The following is a 16,834-nucleotide window of genomic DNA, read 5'->3' on the forward strand; positions in this document are numbered from 1 at the left end:
TCCTTCTCATGACTGTATGTACTGGAGTGAACACAAGATGGCAAACAGAAATTTGCCTCAATAAATATAGTTGTCCTGTTGGTATCTATGGCAAACTAGTTTCAGGACCCCTAGACATCAGAATTTGTTGAAGCTTCAGTTGCTTATATAAAATATGCACACATTCAAGTATACCTTCAATAAATCTCTACAGATTACCAGTGATGCCTGATACACATACTCACACACACACGCTCACACTCAGAATACACTTAGTTGCACTATTTCGTTTAGGAAATAGTCAAGGGCAGAGGATATATCTCAGTGGTTGAGTCCTTGTTCAATACAGATCCAAGTTTTGTTTGCAGGGGTGGGGAGGGGTGATTGTGATATGCAGCTGGTTGAATTCATGGATGGTGAGCTCACAGATGAGGGCAGACCATATATTAAAAGACATCTATCTTTATTCAATTTGGCCCTTAAATCCAATCAACATTTAGTGTTTAACCAAAGAAACGTAATGGTTCCACTCATGAAAGACAACTGGCCCAGAGTCCAAGCACCACAACCAAGGAAAAAAAAAAAAAAGAGAAGACAAGACAGACAACTGGCTGTATGGTAGTTGGTAGTTACTATAAACTGGCCATTTTCCTCACTTTTAGCAAAATAAAAAGTAGCTTAGAGCCATTCTAGCAAAGCCTACAAACATAACAAAAAAGATTCCCATTTCATGTAGACATTTTCCAATTGAAGCAACTCAGTACAAAGGAATTTCTACAAAAATTTACTACCAACAATTACATATTACAGATGGACACCATGGAAATCTACTTTGTATCCAGGTGCTGGTGGCTCATGCTATTCAGCAGGCTAAGACATGAGGACATGAGGATCCTTGTTCAAAGATAGCTTAGGCAAACATATCTCAGACTCTCATGTCTAACTACCAGCAAAAGAGCGAGGCCCTGAGTTTAAGAGCAACTACTACGATGGTCCCCTTCCCCACCCAAAGGAAGAACATCTACTTGGCAGAATAACTCAGAGGCTCCATGCTTATCTGCCTCAGCAAAAAAAAGTACACTGCTGTTATTCTGGTTTATTTTAGATATAGCCTGTACATCAAGTGAACTGGTAATCCACACATGAACCTTACCTTTGCATTAGCACTGTATTCTGCAGATGACACAGAGATCATTGTTCCGATTTCAGTAGACATCTCAGAGACTGCTTTGGTTTCCTTTGTTGAAACAGGATCTGTGCTTCTGACTGTAGGAGAGCTGGGCTTCTCTTGCCCTTCTGGCTCCACCTGTTGGGCGTCTTTTACTTTTCTATTTTTGAGTGATCTTTCCTTTCCAATGGGACCAGGTTTATGTTCTTTGTTTTCTATGAGATTCAAATCTGGAAGCTAAAATCAATGTTTATAAGACGGACTACCGTGTGAAACATTTATTAAAAACCCAATTTGATTTTAAAATGGTTTGCTTTCTGTAAGTGCAGTGCAGTGGTTTTCCTGCAGTGATCGTAAGATTATGTTTACCTTCTGGGCTTTGATAGGTCCTGCCCGTGGCGGTTTCTGCCGCTGCTCTTTAGGCTCAGCTATCTTTTCAGATTTTTCAGGAAGCACAGGGACTACTTCATTTTCACCACCATTTGAAGCTGGAGCACCAAACTGAATCGTGTCAATTCCAATTTCAACGCTACTCTCTTGATTATTCTTTGTCCCCTATTGTAAGAATATTTAAAATCTGTTATCAAAGCAATGTTCAGATTTGATTGAAAATGGTTTATGCAATACTACCATATAAAACAGTACAGCAGAAGTTTAATTTGAATATTAACTGACATCAATTGGCGTTTTAGGGGAACATTTCCTGAAGCACTCTTGGCTTGTAATAGAAAACGAATTATGAAAACTAGGAAAAAAATTTAATGTGTAAAGGCCTAGATCTTGTAAGTGTGGTGATCATGAGTGAATCATAGCTTCAAATCGTTTCATCCCTTAAAAACAACTGTAAAAGCAACAAGTACACAAAGATACTATGAAACAGACAAAACTGTGAAGAAAAGCAAGCAAGGAATACCAGTGCCACTTAGATCTTGGAAAACAAAATCAATTCAACAAGTTACTGAGTACAGTCTTTGTGCTAGGCAATGTAATTTGGATTCAAGTGATTAAGAGACAAAACAAAAATCTCTAAAGAGTGTTGTTAGTTCCTGAAGAGAACATATTGATACTGAATGAAATCCATAGGAAGTGTTTCAGCATAAAAACACATCTACCATAAACAAATACAAAAAGGGCCATGAGAATGGAGTACAGCAGCATTAGTGACAGAGATGGATGGCACGGGGCTTCATTACAGATTAAACCAGGCACAAAGTTCAACTACAGTTTTGGCCTATGGCTACTTTGGTATTCTTGAACTTAATGTGATTAGACGCTACATTGCAGTCTATCAGTTTCGCTTTACATTCACTTTCAAATATAGGCAAATGTTGATCTAAGTTTCAATAAAAATGTCCTTTTCTCCTGGTCAATGTGGAAATCCTACAATCAGGTAAATATAAACTTATTAGTATTAAGAGTAACATGCTGGGCTGGGAATGTGGCTTAGTGGTAGAGTGCTTGCCTAGCATGCATGAAACCCTGGGTTCAATTCCTCAGTATCACATAAACACAAAATGTCAGAAGTGGCGCTGTGGTTCAAGTGGTAGAGTGCTAGCCTTGAGCAAAAGCATCTCAGGGACAGTGCCCGGGCCCTGAATTCAAGCCCCAGGACTGGCAAAAAAAAAAAAAAAAAAAGGAGTAACATACTGTAGTATATTCATGACTGTGAAAGCTTCTGTACAAAATAATTAAGATCTCATTCATAAACAGAAAAAGGTTTAGCAACTATTAAGACAATTTTTTAAGAGCACCATAACCATTGAAATAAAAAATGCCTATAAATACAGAACAAATAATGACTCTACTTCATTAGAGTCATTCAAAAGAGTACCGTTGAAATGCTTTCTTTCTACCTTGTGAAATGTCAACTCTGATTTGAAAGTTCAACAATTTTTTTCTATTAAGAACAAAAGACAAAAAAATCATCTTCTGAGCCGGGCGCTGGTGGCTCACGCCTGTAATCCTAGCTACTCAGGAGGCTGAGATCTGAGGATCGCGGTTCAAAGCCAGCCCGGGCAGGAAAGACCATGAGACTCCTATCTCCAATAACCACCAGAAAACCGGAAGTGGCGCTGTAGCTCAAGTGGTAGAGCGCTCGCCTTGAGCTGAGGGACAGCGCCCAGGCCCAGAGTTCAAGCCCCACGACCGACCAAAAAAAAAAAAAAAAAAAAAAAAAATCATCTTCTGATCATAAAGATGAACAAAAAAAGTGTGGAGGAACTTCCAAAACATGTAGGTCCCATATGGACTAAAGGTCAGGGCAGAAACATCCCGCACGGTAATGCTGCAGATGTCTACAAGAAACATCTGTGGAAAAATAACACTCCAATATATCCTTCCACTGGCACAGATGAGCTGAAGGTGTGTTTAAGGAACAGTCTCTAGGATTAATGTAACAACAAAAGTATGAAAGTTCCTGAACAGTAAATCCAGTGATTTGATACTGGTTGTGCAGAGTTCTCTAAAAAAGTTTAATACCGAAAGAGGCCTACTCTGGACCAGCTATATCTGAAAACCAGAGTGGCAGGTGAGGTGGCATCAAGATTTTTTCCCATGCATTTGAAAAACGTTTTTTATTGTTATTATAAAGGTGATGGACAGAGCGGCTCCTGTTACACAGGTCAGATAAAAAGTACATTTCTTTTTGAACATTATCACTTCCCCTTGCCTTCTCCCAGTTTTTCCCTCCCATGGCCTCCACCCAAGTTGTAGTTCGTCTTCAAGAGTCTAGTGAATATCACTGCTGACATTTGTTCACCCTGTGTTCCACAATTTCTGTCCCCCCTTCCCCTCCCCAAAAAAAGACAGATAAAAGGAAAACAACAGCAACGAAGGAAAAAAAAACCTCTTTTCATCATTTTCTTGAGTTCATTTTGATGGTATTTTATATGATCAAATACACATAGAGCCGGGCGCTGGTGGCTCACGCCTGTAATCCTAGCTACTCAGGAGGCTGAGATCTGAGCATCTCCTGCCAGCCCGGGCAGGAGAGACCATGAGACTCCTATCTCCAATAAATCACCAGAAAACCGGAAGTGGCGCTGTAGCTCAAGTGGTAGAGCGCTCGCCTTGGACAGCGCCCAGGCCCAGAGTTCAAGCCCCACGACTGACAAACAAACAAACAAAAAAACAAACACATAGATACTGTGCCTGAGAATAACCTCCTCTGGTCTCACTGTATGTGAATGTCTGGTCTCACTGTATGTGAATGTCTGGCTTACTTCGCTCAACAATGCTATAAAGAGGAAACAAAATCTTAAATCTTTGTTCATCCTCCATCTACTGGCCTATTCTGCTGTGCTCTGTGTTCTTTTTTTATTTTGTCGGTTGTGGGACCTGAACTCTGGGCCTGGGCGCTGTCCCTCAGCTCTTCAGCTCAAGGCTAGTGCTCTATCACTGGAGCCACAGTGCCACTTCAGGCCTATTCTGCTTACGTGGTGCAAGGCAAGCACTCTACCATTGAGTCACCTTCCCAGCCCCTCCTGTTTTACTCTTATAATGACAGTGTGTTCTTAAGAAGACATACTTAAGATAACTGACTTTTGTTTTTGGTCAGTTCTTGGGCTTGAACTCTGGGCCTGGGCATGGTTCCTCAGCTCTACAGTTCAAGGCTAGTGCTCTGCCACTTGAGCCATAGCAGCACTTCCTGTTGAAGGTAAGAGTCTCATGGACTTTCCTGCCAGGGCTGGCTTTGAACTGTGATCCTCAGATCTCAGCCTCCTCAGTAGCTAGGATTATAGGTGTGAGCCACTGGTGCCTGGCAATAACTGATTTTTTTTAAAAATAAGTACCATAGTGTTTATGAAAGTCCCATGTTTCTAGGTAATAGTCTCATGGGACTCATGAGGCTGTGGGTACTGTGGTACCCATGGCCCATCACTGATGTCTTTACCAAAATGTTATGTAAAGTCTCCAGTGAACTCCATATAGTCACCTCAATCCAGTGACTTTATCACATGACTTCTATCAGCAGCAGCATTTGACATACTTCATCTATTCCTTCTTAGATAAACTCATCTTTCTCTTTAAAGAGAAAACGTAGGGCTGGGAAGGTGGCTCAGTGGTAGAGCGCTTGCCTTGCAAGCCTGAGGCCCTGGGTTCGATTCCTCAGCACCATATAAGCAAAAAGAAAAAAGCCGGAAGTGGCGCTGTGGCTCAAGTGGTAGAGCGCTAGCCTTGAGCTGAAGAGCTGAGGGACAGCGCCCAGGCCCAGAGTTCAGGCCCCACGACTGGACAAAAAAAAAAAAAAAAAATAAAGAGAAAACGTGGCTTTTAGGATACTTATCCAATCACAGAGGTTCTATGTCTCCTATACCTGAGGTGGAAAAGCCCCAACACTGACGTTTTGATTCTCTTTCTGAACTACTTTCACAATCATTGTTTTTTGATGGTCTCATCCAACTCTATACAAATTCCCATTCCCAGACTGATTATTCCTTCTGTACTACTTTGGTCCTTTGCCACTAATTAGCATAGCTTCCCACCTCTTCCAAATGCCATTATGTCCATTCCTACCTCTGATGAAGTAGCTGATCCAAATGATGTTAAGGGTTTATTCCATGCACTGACTGTAGGTGGCTGCAGAGGACTAATTGGACCTACTGGAAAAAAAAAAAAAAAGAAAGAAGGAACGTGGCCTTTAAAATTTAAAAGTGAATAATTTCCATTCCTTTTAACACTTCTTTTTGGTAATAGTCAGGCAGTTAAAAAAAAAAAGGACTGTCACACATAAAGTTGTTCTTAAAAGCAAGTTCCTTGGCCAAGTTAATTACATGGACTGAAAAAAGCTCAGCACTTCCATGCCGTTATCCACCCCACAATTCCGGGTTGCACTTACATTTCTTAGAGATGTCATTTAGCACAGCTGGAGGGGCCACTTTATTATCCCATAATTCAGCTGTAAGAGTGCTATGTGATTGTGGGGTCTGAATGGATTTTCCTGGAGCTACATAATCTGTGCCATTGGATGTTTGAGCTGAAGGTAACCGAATTGAAGGTGGCGGTTGTTTTGCAGATGGTGTTGAAGCTTGTAGTGGGCTCTGAATTGGTTTGTGGGTCTGTGCCTGAGTCGGGGCTGGAGCAGTTGGGGCTGGGGCTGGGGCTGGAGCTGGGGAAGGGGATGCAGCCGCGGCTGGGGGAAGTGGGACTGAGGTGGTGGGGGCTGAAGCTGGGGAAGTTGGGGCTGAAATGGTTGGTACAGATGGGGTTGGCACTGAGGTTGGAGGTGAAGCTGACGTTGGGGCTAGGGCTGAAGCAAGGACAGGAACTGAGGATGAGGCAAGAACTGGAACAGAGACTGTGGTTGGAGCTGAGGACGGGACAGGGGTTGGAGCAGGGGCTGAAGCTGGAGGTGAAGAAGAGGCTGTGGATGTAGTTGAAGTGGAGGTTCCTGGAGCTGAAGCTGAGGTTGGAATAGGAGCTGAGGTTGAATTTAGGACCGGAACTGGGGTTGAAGCTGGAACTAGAACTGAAGGAGATGCTAGAACTGGAGCTATGGTTGAGGCTGGGGCAGAAGCTGAGGGTGGAGTCAGAACAGAAACTGAAGTCGAGATTGGGACTGGAGCTGTGGTTGCAGCAGAGAGAGGAGACTGGATTTGCTGGGTCCCTGTAGCCTGCTTTTTGGCAAATCTTGGAGGAAGCTTGGAAGTCTGATTTCTTCCTTTGTCACTTGTATTCTTTTTGTTCCAGACCTGTAAAATTGGTGGGAATCATTTAGGTCAACTATATAGCTAAAAGTAACAGTTCACGCATATAGTATTTAAAAGATCTTTTTACTAGCTTGTATTAGATACTCATTGTTAAGGTTGCTAATAAGAATCCAAGATAATATCCACATATATACACCATATATTTCAGTGTTTACTCTAAATTCTGAGATAAAGGATGTTTGTAATAAATTTGGCATTAAAACTTGGCTTGGGCTGAAATAGTTTACAATATCTTTAACTCACTTTAGCCACAAAAACAAAACTTCAGAGTATGGCTAGTGTTTTACTATAGAGTACGTGCACTATTCTTAATAACTTTAAATTCCCTCACTTCTGAAAGTATCTGAATCTAAGCGCTAGGAATTCAATTGACTCAAATATGTACTTAAATAGCTATGCATTTATTACTATTATTTTTGCTGGTCCTGGGAGTGGTCTCTGAGCTCCTTTTGCTCAAGGCTAGCACTCTACCACTTGAGCCACTGTGCCACTTTAAGAGACTCAAGACTTTCATGCCTGGGCTGATTGATTTTCAAATCTCAGCCTCTTCATTAAGCTAGGATTACAGGCTTGAGCCAATACCACCCAGCTAAGCTGTGTATTTGAATAAGCTAAATTAGATTAAATGGGAACTTTTATATACTAAGAATCTATAGTTTTAATAGTAGCTCATGGCATTTGTGTTTAGATTTCCAAGGTCATCAGAAATTATCATATAGCAAATAAATAAAATACACCTAGTTTATGAGTTTAAACTATGAATATAGAAATCACTCAAAACTTGTAATAAACACAAAAACCTGAATCGTTTGTATACTATTCTTTAAACAATAATCTACATAACTAACAACTGATAAAGCTTTAAACCTGTATGACTTGTTCTTCCTTCTTCCGGCGTTCCTCATCCTGTAAACGTTTTTGTTGTTTCTTAGATACCACTTCAGTAAAACCATCATCATTTAAATTTGACTGGGGATCTTCAACCACTGTGACTTCAGGATGATCATCAATTATAACAACACCTGCCAGTAGGAAAAGCAATTTAATTAATACTTTACTCATGTTAAATGAAGTAGAAATGTTTGTCCAATAGCTAAAATAAAAGCTAGAGGTCTAGTTCTCATCATTTTGGGGTATAATAATGTACCCTCTACCTTGTAAGATGGGTGGCAATTCATTAGTAAGATTTAGAAAGTTTCAGAATTATGAAAAATTCATTAAGTCCTAAAACTATATGCTTTCAATAATATTTTGGTTTTTCCTTAAGCAATAAAAGTTAATGTCTAGGAAAATAAATAAACAAAACACCCCAAACACAAATTATTACATGACTTAACTCTTAAACATCAGATCTAAAAATTTTTTTAGTGCTTTACCATATTTACACCTTACCATTCTAAGAGGTAGCTTATTCCTTTTTACAAAGGATAAATAAGCTCTAAGAAGCTGATTTACTAAAAGTAAGGTGACTAGTGTAGCTACCCATATAAATTTTAATGCTTGTATTTACAAGGACCCCTATATAATTTGTAGTTGTTAAAATGTCACTATAAAGTGGCATAGATGTACAAGAATTAAAATCAACTTAATGGCGGTAAACTGATTGGGGGTGGTGGTGACTCAAATGTTTGAGTCTTTGCCTGCTTAGCAGGCTAGAAGACGAGTTCATCTCTTAGTAACACACACACACATATCACATAAAACCAAAAATATTTGAATCAGGATAAATAGTATTTCAAATAAAATCAGCTTAGTTTAACAGATATGATTTTTTTTTCCCCTGGTTGTGGGGCTTGAACTCTGGGCATGGGCGCTATCCCTCAGCTCAAGACGAGTGCTCTACCGCTTGAGCCACAGCTCCACTTCCACTTTCCCAGTGGTTTATTGGAGGTTAGAGTCTCAAGGACTTTCCTGCCTGGGCTTGGTTTTGAACCGTGATCCTCAGATCTCAGCCTCCTGAGTAGCTAGGATTATAGGATTACAGGTGTGAGCCACCAGCAAACAGATATGATTTTTGACTATAGTTTTAATTATATAATCCAAGAGATTTGCCTTTTTTTTGTTTTGTTTTATGCAGCTCTTAGGATTGGATTCAGGGCCTGGGCACTGTCCCTGAGCTTTTTTAGCTCAAGGCTAGTGCTCTATCACTTTAAACCACAGGTCCCCTTCGGATTTTAAGGTGGTTAACTGAAGAGTCTAACAGGTTTTTCCTGCCCGAGCTGGCTTTGAACTGCCTTTGAACTGCGGAAGTTCAGACCTCAGCCTCCTGAGTATCTAGGATTACATCAATAAGCCACTGGCAATGATTTCTCAAGAATTTCCATGCTTTTTTGGTAAACATACTGAACACTCACTCACATTCAGGTAGACTAAAGGAGCATGAAAAAGGTTTCCATCCTTTTAAAATTACTGTCATACCGTTTCTCTAGTAAAGCTTGACTTAAAAAGAAAAAGCAGCCAACTGATTATTAATATCTAAAATGTACTTCTGCTTTTAAATCCTTTAAAGAAATTAACTATGACACATACTCATTCCAATGTAAGTGTTACACGTCTAACATTTTAAAGATCACTATCATGGGACATTTAACAGAATTGTTAGCCTACCTAAGATACCAATAGCACTTTACCCCAGCTTCTTAGAACTGAAAATGTTTCACAAGCTGGGAGCCAGTGGCTCATTCCTGTAATCTTAGCTGCTCAGGAGGCTGAGATCTGACGATTCCAGTTCAAAGCCAGCCAAGGGCAGTAAAGTCCATAAGTCTCATTTCTCCAATAAACCATCAGAAAACTGGAAGTGGTGCTGTAGTTCAAGTGGTAGAGCACTAGCCTTGAGCTGAAGAGCTGAGGGACAACGCCCAGGCCCAGAGTTCAGGTCCCACAACAAAAAACCCAAAAAACAGAAAACCCAAAACTTTCAGAGAGTATATGCTCCCTAAGAAAACAAGTTACTCAAGTTGAGTGTTATTCCTAGCATCCATTCTCAAAAGTTTGGAGTAGAAATGACCCAGATGACACTGAGGACCACACTTTGAGAAAGTGGTCCAGAAATAGTGTCCAAAGAATTGACTAAATTACTCTTAATATTTACAATTACTAAGTAGAACAAAAATCCATCTATAGCACTAATACCAAAATAACTATGCTAACTCAACTTTCCCATTACTATGATATGGGCTTAACTTTAAGCAAATCAGTAAGTCAATTTTAAAGTATTTTCAGTTTCCATTTCACCTGTAATAATGGCAGATTGTACATTTTAACTGTATAAATGTCTATTATTCATGGATATTTCTTATCCAATCTTCTTGTTACTCTTCAAATTTGACAGATGATTTCATGATTTTCCTAAAGTACTTACCAATAGTAACACTGTCTCCCATTCTATCACTTATTCTCTATGGTTATCTTAGAAATTAATTTTACCAAGCACACAATTTGTTGTGTTATATTTCTACCCTTTTTGGTAGTGGTACTGGGAATTCAGAGCCTTGGGTGTGCCTACAATGAAGCAAGCAATCATCCACTTAAGCCACAGCCCATTTTTGTTTCATTTTTCAAACAGTTTTGCATGGATACCTGTAATTCTCCTATTTACAACTTCTTTCAAGATGGGATGATAAACATGTACCATACCAAGCAGATATTCTACCTTCCAAGTAGCTAGGACTACAGACATGAGCCACAGAGCCTAACATTTTTTTTCCTATTTTAAAGAATAAAACAATACAGATAATTACATTTTTCATGCTTTTTCTTAACAAGGTAGGATGGGTAAAATTTTTCATCAAAAAACAAAAACAAAAAACAGTAAAACCTTGTGGGATTATTAAGCATTCAAGGCTACACTAAGAGCTGATATAATTTTAGCTTGCGTTAAAACAGTGTTTCCTAATCAGCTTTTATCATCGTCTTGTTGGATGACTGACTTCTTATAGTATCCCCCTAAATGAAACAAACCTATGGAACCATGACATACTTGGAACCATGACATACTTGCGTAATTATTGAGATCAAACTGTGATAAAGCATCTACTTTCTCTTTGGGTTTTTTAGGAGCAGGTTTGGTGTCTTCTCTTTTCTTCCCAGTGGCATCTTTGAGATTCTTTTGGCCTGTACCATTAGGTGTTCCTTCCTGGTGGTGTGAAGAACTGCCATTGACAGAATCACTACCAGTAGTGCCTGCAGACGGGTCATCAAATGGCCTACGAAGAAATGAGACATTAATCCTAACAAAACAAAAACACTCTTCATGATTCCCCAAGATGAAAACAGCACTGCGATAATAGATTCCAAATCTAATATTAACAAGTCAGAGCAACTTTTTTAAATTATTCTTCTTTTTTTTTGTCCATCATGGGGCTTGAACTCTGGGCCTGAGCGCTGTCCCTCAGCTCTTCAGCTCAAGGTGAGCGTGCTAGACCACTTGAGCTACAGCTCCACTACTTTTTTTAGTTCTTTTCAGCAACTAAGTTCCAGAATTCTAAATTACTTCAGAAGATTTTTCATTACATCCATTTTGTAAATCATTATAAATCAACCATTTAGCACTGTTCATAGCAGAAAGTTTCTGCAATCTTATCAAGTTTGAAGTATTTAGAACTGGATCCTCCCCCCTAAAGGTGGGCAATGTAAGAAAATAAAGCTTAAAAATCAAACCAAACCAAACCAGCCAGCATCTGTTTACACAACATGTGCAGATACATACTGAAAAACACTGTCAGGTGTGTGGTACAAGCCTGTTGTGCCCATGCTGCTTGGGAAGCAGATGTAGGATCATGAAGGCTGGTACAACAAAATTAGGGAAACACTACATCAAAACACCACAGGAACAAAATAAATGGGAATATGGTTCAAGTGGAAGAAGCCTTACCCAGCATGCTCCAGACTTGGGGTTGAATGCCTAATGCTACCTTCCACACTTTAGCTACAGAAATATTTCACGTCACAAACCTAATATATTTCTAGTTCTTGTTCTTTAACTAGTAATTCTCAGGAATGCTTTAAAAACAATTCCAGACAAAAATAAATGACAGAGTGGTTTACTATTGATTTTCATGTTAGCTTATATTACACTACAGTAAAAGATGATATACATTTTCAAAGATCTGAAAATGAATTAGCATCATCATGTAAATAGGATTTGTCTTTACTACAATCAGCCACTGTTTTGCACAGGTTCAAAGCTGGATATAGCATGTACCACTAACACCCAGCTTGTTGTTAGAGATGGTTTATCTTGCTTAGACTGGCCTCCTCCCTCTATTCTTTATGTTGCAGGGATTAAAAATGTGCCCTACCCACCCAGTTTACTCAGTATTGTTTTTGTGTGTGGTGTTAGGGTTTGAAGTCAGGGTCTTGTGCTTACTAGGGTGGTGCTCTGTTACTTGAGCTATGCAGCCAGACTAGCGTTGGGTTGGTTATTTTAGAGATGGATCTTCTAAACTTTTCTGTCTGGGCTGGTAGTCTCAAACTGCAAACTTTCAGATTGTAGCTTCCCAAGTAGGTAGGCTAAGAGATGTGAGCCATTGGTACTTGGCTCAGGACAGGTATTATGCTGCTATCAGACTTTTATTAAAGGGATGTGCATATTCTTAGGTAAGAAGGTATTCAGGAAATGCAACTGGCCATTGTTATGTCTTTGAACTTTCTCTGAATTCTCTGAAAAGTAAAAATACTTTCCACTACCAGAATGTGTAACTAGGAACTGAACTAATGTATTTCATAAACAAACCTCAGTTCTGGTTGTAAATCTAGGAATTTGGTCTAAAAACAGGACCTACCATAATACTTGCTTACTATATACCAGGTGTTACTACAGGTGTACCAAGAATAATCACTTGATGTTCTTCATAAATCCTTATGAACACTATTATTTTCTCCCTATTTTACTCATGAGGAACAAACTACAAAGTAGCAGAGTCCAGATTTCAACAGAGCCATTATGAACCTCATGTGTCAAGTTTGCAATGCCTCCTCCTTTTCCAATACTGAAGTTTAGCAATTTAAAAACCACCACAGGGGTGGGAAGGTGGCTCAGTGGTAGAGCGCTTGCCTTGTTGCATGCCTGAGACCCTGGGTTCGATTCCTCAGCACCACATAAGCAAAAAGAAAAAAAAAGCTGAAAGTGGCGCTGTGGCTCAAGTTGTAGAGCGCTAGCCTTGAGCTGAAGAGCTGAGGGACAGCACCCAGGCCCAGAGTTCAGGTCCCACGACTGGACCCCCCGCCCCCTTCCCCCCCCAAAAAAGAAAATTAAAAACCACCACAGACACTGGTGGTCATGGTGGTTGGGTGGGATTTGTTTCTTGGGCTTATCATGTTGGATTTCCAGAAGGGAATATAATGTGGGAATATAATTTATCTTTAAGGTTCAATTTTGACTCCAGACAAACAGCACATAGTAATGGAGCATAATTTCACATTAGGTCTCAAAGGACATTTGGTACAACACCAGAGGTTTATAAGGGAGCTCATAAGGAATAAGATAGCCTACCAAATGAAGATACCGTATCTCCCCTCCCCCCATATGCACTTTTTCAAAGTTACAAATTCCCATGAGGACTCCTCTGAAAGGCGTTTCCTTTGCAGATTGAAGATTCCCCATTTAACCTCTTTGTTAAGCACCCTTACATTTTGAGAATAGAAAAACACTTGAGGATATCTCATCTTCATTGGCTTCTTGCCTAATTCAACTAAGAGTTCTACTCTTGGCTTATTTAGTAGTACACAATTTTTATATCCAAAATACTCACCCTCTCTTCCCACTTTTTGATGGTGGGCCATTTCTTCTTTCATTCCTAGGACCTGAAAAATTCCTTCCTGATTTGGGTGGCCCAGTGTTTCCACGTCGATTCTGGCGATCGATTCCAGGTCTCTGACTAGAAAAGCTTCTCTTCGCTATGTCTCTCTTTGGTGGAACAACATTCTCCCCAGTCTTTACAACTGCCTGTGTACTCAGATCCGCATTTTTTTTCTCACCCCTCTCTCGCCTCTCATTGAAATCGCTGCTTTCAGAGGCTGTCTCCCACTCTTCATTTGCCTGATCAGAAGAGTTCTGATTAGATAAATCTGGTGTCTTATTCCCAGAAATATCCCCAGAAGCACTAACTGGCTCTTGAATGACACTACTCATGGTGCTGCTTGTGGGCACTGGGACCTCATCTGGCTTTGAGGCTGCCTCCCGCTCTCGAAGCCGTCTGAACCGAGGCGGCTTGTCCTGCCTTGGTGGTCGGGTAGGGCGTTGCCTTCGAGGCCTTTCTCTAGCTGGGTCAAATTTTCGCTCAAACTTCGGAGGCCGTTTATCTGCTGGTACAGGAATAAACTGCTCATGTCTTCTTGGTGTCTCTCCATCCTCTGTTTTAGGAGCCTCTGCTTGCCTTGGATCCCACTGATTATCCCTATAAGCAGGTCTCCTTAGGGTAGAAGGGCGTGAAGGACGGCTTCCTGGGTCCCTCCCACCACGTCTGAAGGTGCCCCCCCTGCCTCGCCTGGTTGGCTCTCCTTTAGGTAGGAAGCCTGGTTTAGGTTTATCATCGTCCCTTAAACAAGGCTTTTCTAGTGGCCTGTTATCTACTCGGACGTGACTTTCAGGTTTGAAAGAGGACTGGGGCTTTATGGATTTTTTGTTCTCAGATCGCTCCTCTCTTTTGGGCAGTTTGCCTTTGCTTAAACTGTCTTTGTCACTTGCACTTTCATGAACCTCACTGTCTGTGTCAGTCTCTGAACCCCGCTGCCTCCTCCTTTTGGGGACAACTTCAAAATCAGAACTCTCACTTCGCGTTTCACTTTCTTCTCGCTGTCTGTGAGGGCCTGAGGGCACATGTTCTGTTCGGGGCTTACTGTCTCTATATTGAGGATAGTCTCGCGCATGCCCTCTACCACCCCGGCCACGTCCTCCGTAAGAGCCTCTGTAGCTTCGCCCTCTTGAATAATATTCACCTCGTCCTCGGCCTCTATACCCTTGATCTGGAAACCAATCTCTGTCTCTAGCTTCTTTCCAATAGGTCCTAGGGGGCCTATTGGAAACTACTGGTCTTGAGTCCTGTCGAGGTCTATCTGTAGCAATATCTTTGCTGATGATTTTCTCAGGCTGTTTCTCTTCCTTGGAGGTTGGTGCTGCAACAGTTTGTTGGTTTGCAGTTTTAACTGTAGGCTCTACCTGAACACCAGTCGCAGGTTCCAAAGGCTTCTCAGTATCTTGAGAAGGCTTTTGAGCCAAAGCTGACGTTTCTGTTGAAGGTACTTTCTCTTTTTCCGGTTCTGGCTGTACTGATGGAACTGGCTGTGGTGGAATTGGCGCGGGAGGTGGTGGGGGAGAAGGGAGATCTTTTTTTTCAATCTTTTCGGGTTTAACCACCTTTTCAGGAAACTTCTCAAGCTTTTCCCCTTCTTTCTCTTTCCTTTGTTCGCGTTCCTCCTTCATATCCCTAAGTACAGGTTTTTTAATGGGACCTGATCTTCTCACAGGTCTATCATTACCTTCTTCCCTTCTATTGGAAGATGGCCTTGGGCCCCAGCGAGTTTCTGATTTAGATTTATATACTTTTTCTGGTTTTGGTCCTTCAGAGGATCTTATAAAGCCTTCCTTCCTCGGCTTCTCCTCTGGTCTTTCTGACGCCTCTTTTGAATCAAGACATCTGCTTGTTACTTTAGGAATGCTTACAGATGACGGCTCATTTCTTTGCTCCTCTGACTTTTGGGTATGGCTAGATCCATGGGAAACACTTCTTTTCCGAGCAGGTTGACTTTCTAGTATGGAGATCCTCTCATCTGCTGGAGTAGATAAGGTCTTTTGATCAGGTACTTCAAAGCCACCAGACTGATTATTTGTATCAGTATGGTGAGGTCTGATGTCTTCCACAGATCTGCTTAAAAACTTAGGCACTTCTGTGTCATCTGGTGGTCTGACGCAGTCTGTTTTTGGATGGGCTTCCAGCTGACTGTGTTCCACGGGGTAAGCAGCAGAAATGTGCTCCTGCTCCAATGCAGTTTCAGGCCTACGATGGAAGCAATTCAAAAGCTTAATTGACGTAACAATCTTTCACATATGCAAATATATAGAAAAATAACCAGTCCAAATTTAAAATACAGAACTATGAACCTTAATCATGATGAGTTATCTTTGGCATTTTGATAGGAAAAAATAGAGCATCATTATTCACAGTAGCCAAGTGGATATGGTCCAAACATCTAGCTACAGATTAAAGAGTAAGAAAAATGTGGTATATACATAAAATGGGAGTGTTAAATTACTCAAGGATATAAAAAGGAATGACTGTCAAGCTGGGTGCCTGTGGTTCACTCCTATAATCCTAGCTATTCTGGAGGCTGAGATCTGAGGATCAAGGATTGAAGTAAGCTAGGACTGGAAAGTCCTTGAGAGTCTTGTCTCCAATTAAACAACCAAAAATGTGACTCAAGTGGTAGAGTGTTAGCTTTGAGCTAAAAAGCTCAGAGATGGCACCCAGGCCTTGAGTTCAAACCCTCAGAACATCCCTGTCATATACTACTAAAGACAACTACCAGATGACCCCGCTATAATAGGGAATATTCAATTATAGCACAGGAGGAGAAAAAAAAAAAATACACCAGGGGCTGAAGATAGGTGAAAATGGTGATGATGCTATTTCTTATTTTATTCCAATGTTATAAAATTTCAATAATGAAAGATAATGTTACAAAGCTCTGTTATAGAACACTGGCCTTATACTTGCAATACTATATTGGAAACTCACAAGTTAGACCTAAAATTATGTGGGGTTTTAAAAACTTATCAATCACAATGCATTATACTCATAAACTGACATGTTGAATGACAACCCCTTCATGGAACTATTTAAAGATAATAAAATCTAGTAAAAAACTGTAAACCTTACCAAAAAAGACTAGTTTCCACCTAGAATTTAACTCTCCCAATTAATTACAACTCATTATAAAATATTATACTTAAAAAAAGACTCCACAAAAGAACAATTATATT

At 40.5% G+C, this 16,834-nt stretch overlaps 1 protein-coding gene across 15 annotated transcripts in view; it reads right to left on the minus strand.

The window, feature by feature from the left end:
• Window positions 1-16,834, minus strand: part of LOC138818218 (protein PRRC2C) — a 75,562-nt gene that overhangs the window by 21,828 nt on the left and 36,900 nt on the right. For 14 of the 15 annotated variants that reach the window (XM_070009219.1, XM_070009214.1, XM_070009211.1 and 11 more), the window contains exons 16-22: window positions 13,608-15,851; window positions 10,852-11,060; window positions 7,723-7,877; window positions 5,985-6,837; window positions 5,663-5,748; window positions 1,517-1,702; window positions 1,133-1,384 (exon numbers count right to left, since the gene is read on the minus strand). In XM_070009219.1, the coding sequence (XP_069865320.1) occupies window positions 1,133-1,384; window positions 1,517-1,702; window positions 5,663-5,748; window positions 5,985-6,837; window positions 7,723-7,877; window positions 10,852-11,060; window positions 13,608-15,851 (3,985 nt within the window). The remainder of the gene's footprint in view (window positions 1-1,132; window positions 1,385-1,516; window positions 1,703-5,662; window positions 5,749-5,984; window positions 6,838-7,722; window positions 7,878-10,851; window positions 11,061-13,607; window positions 15,852-16,834) is intronic. The other variant, XM_070009206.1, reaches the window with a different exon arrangement.

The sequence above is a fragment of the Dipodomys merriami genome, unplaced genomic scaffold (genome assembly GCF_024711535.1).
Source record: "Dipodomys merriami isolate MVZ:Mamm:240054 unplaced genomic scaffold, mDipMer1.0.p SCAF_72, whole genome shotgun sequence".
Classification (NCBI taxonomy): Eukaryota; Metazoa; Chordata; class Mammalia; order Rodentia; family Heteromyidae; genus Dipodomys; species Dipodomys merriami.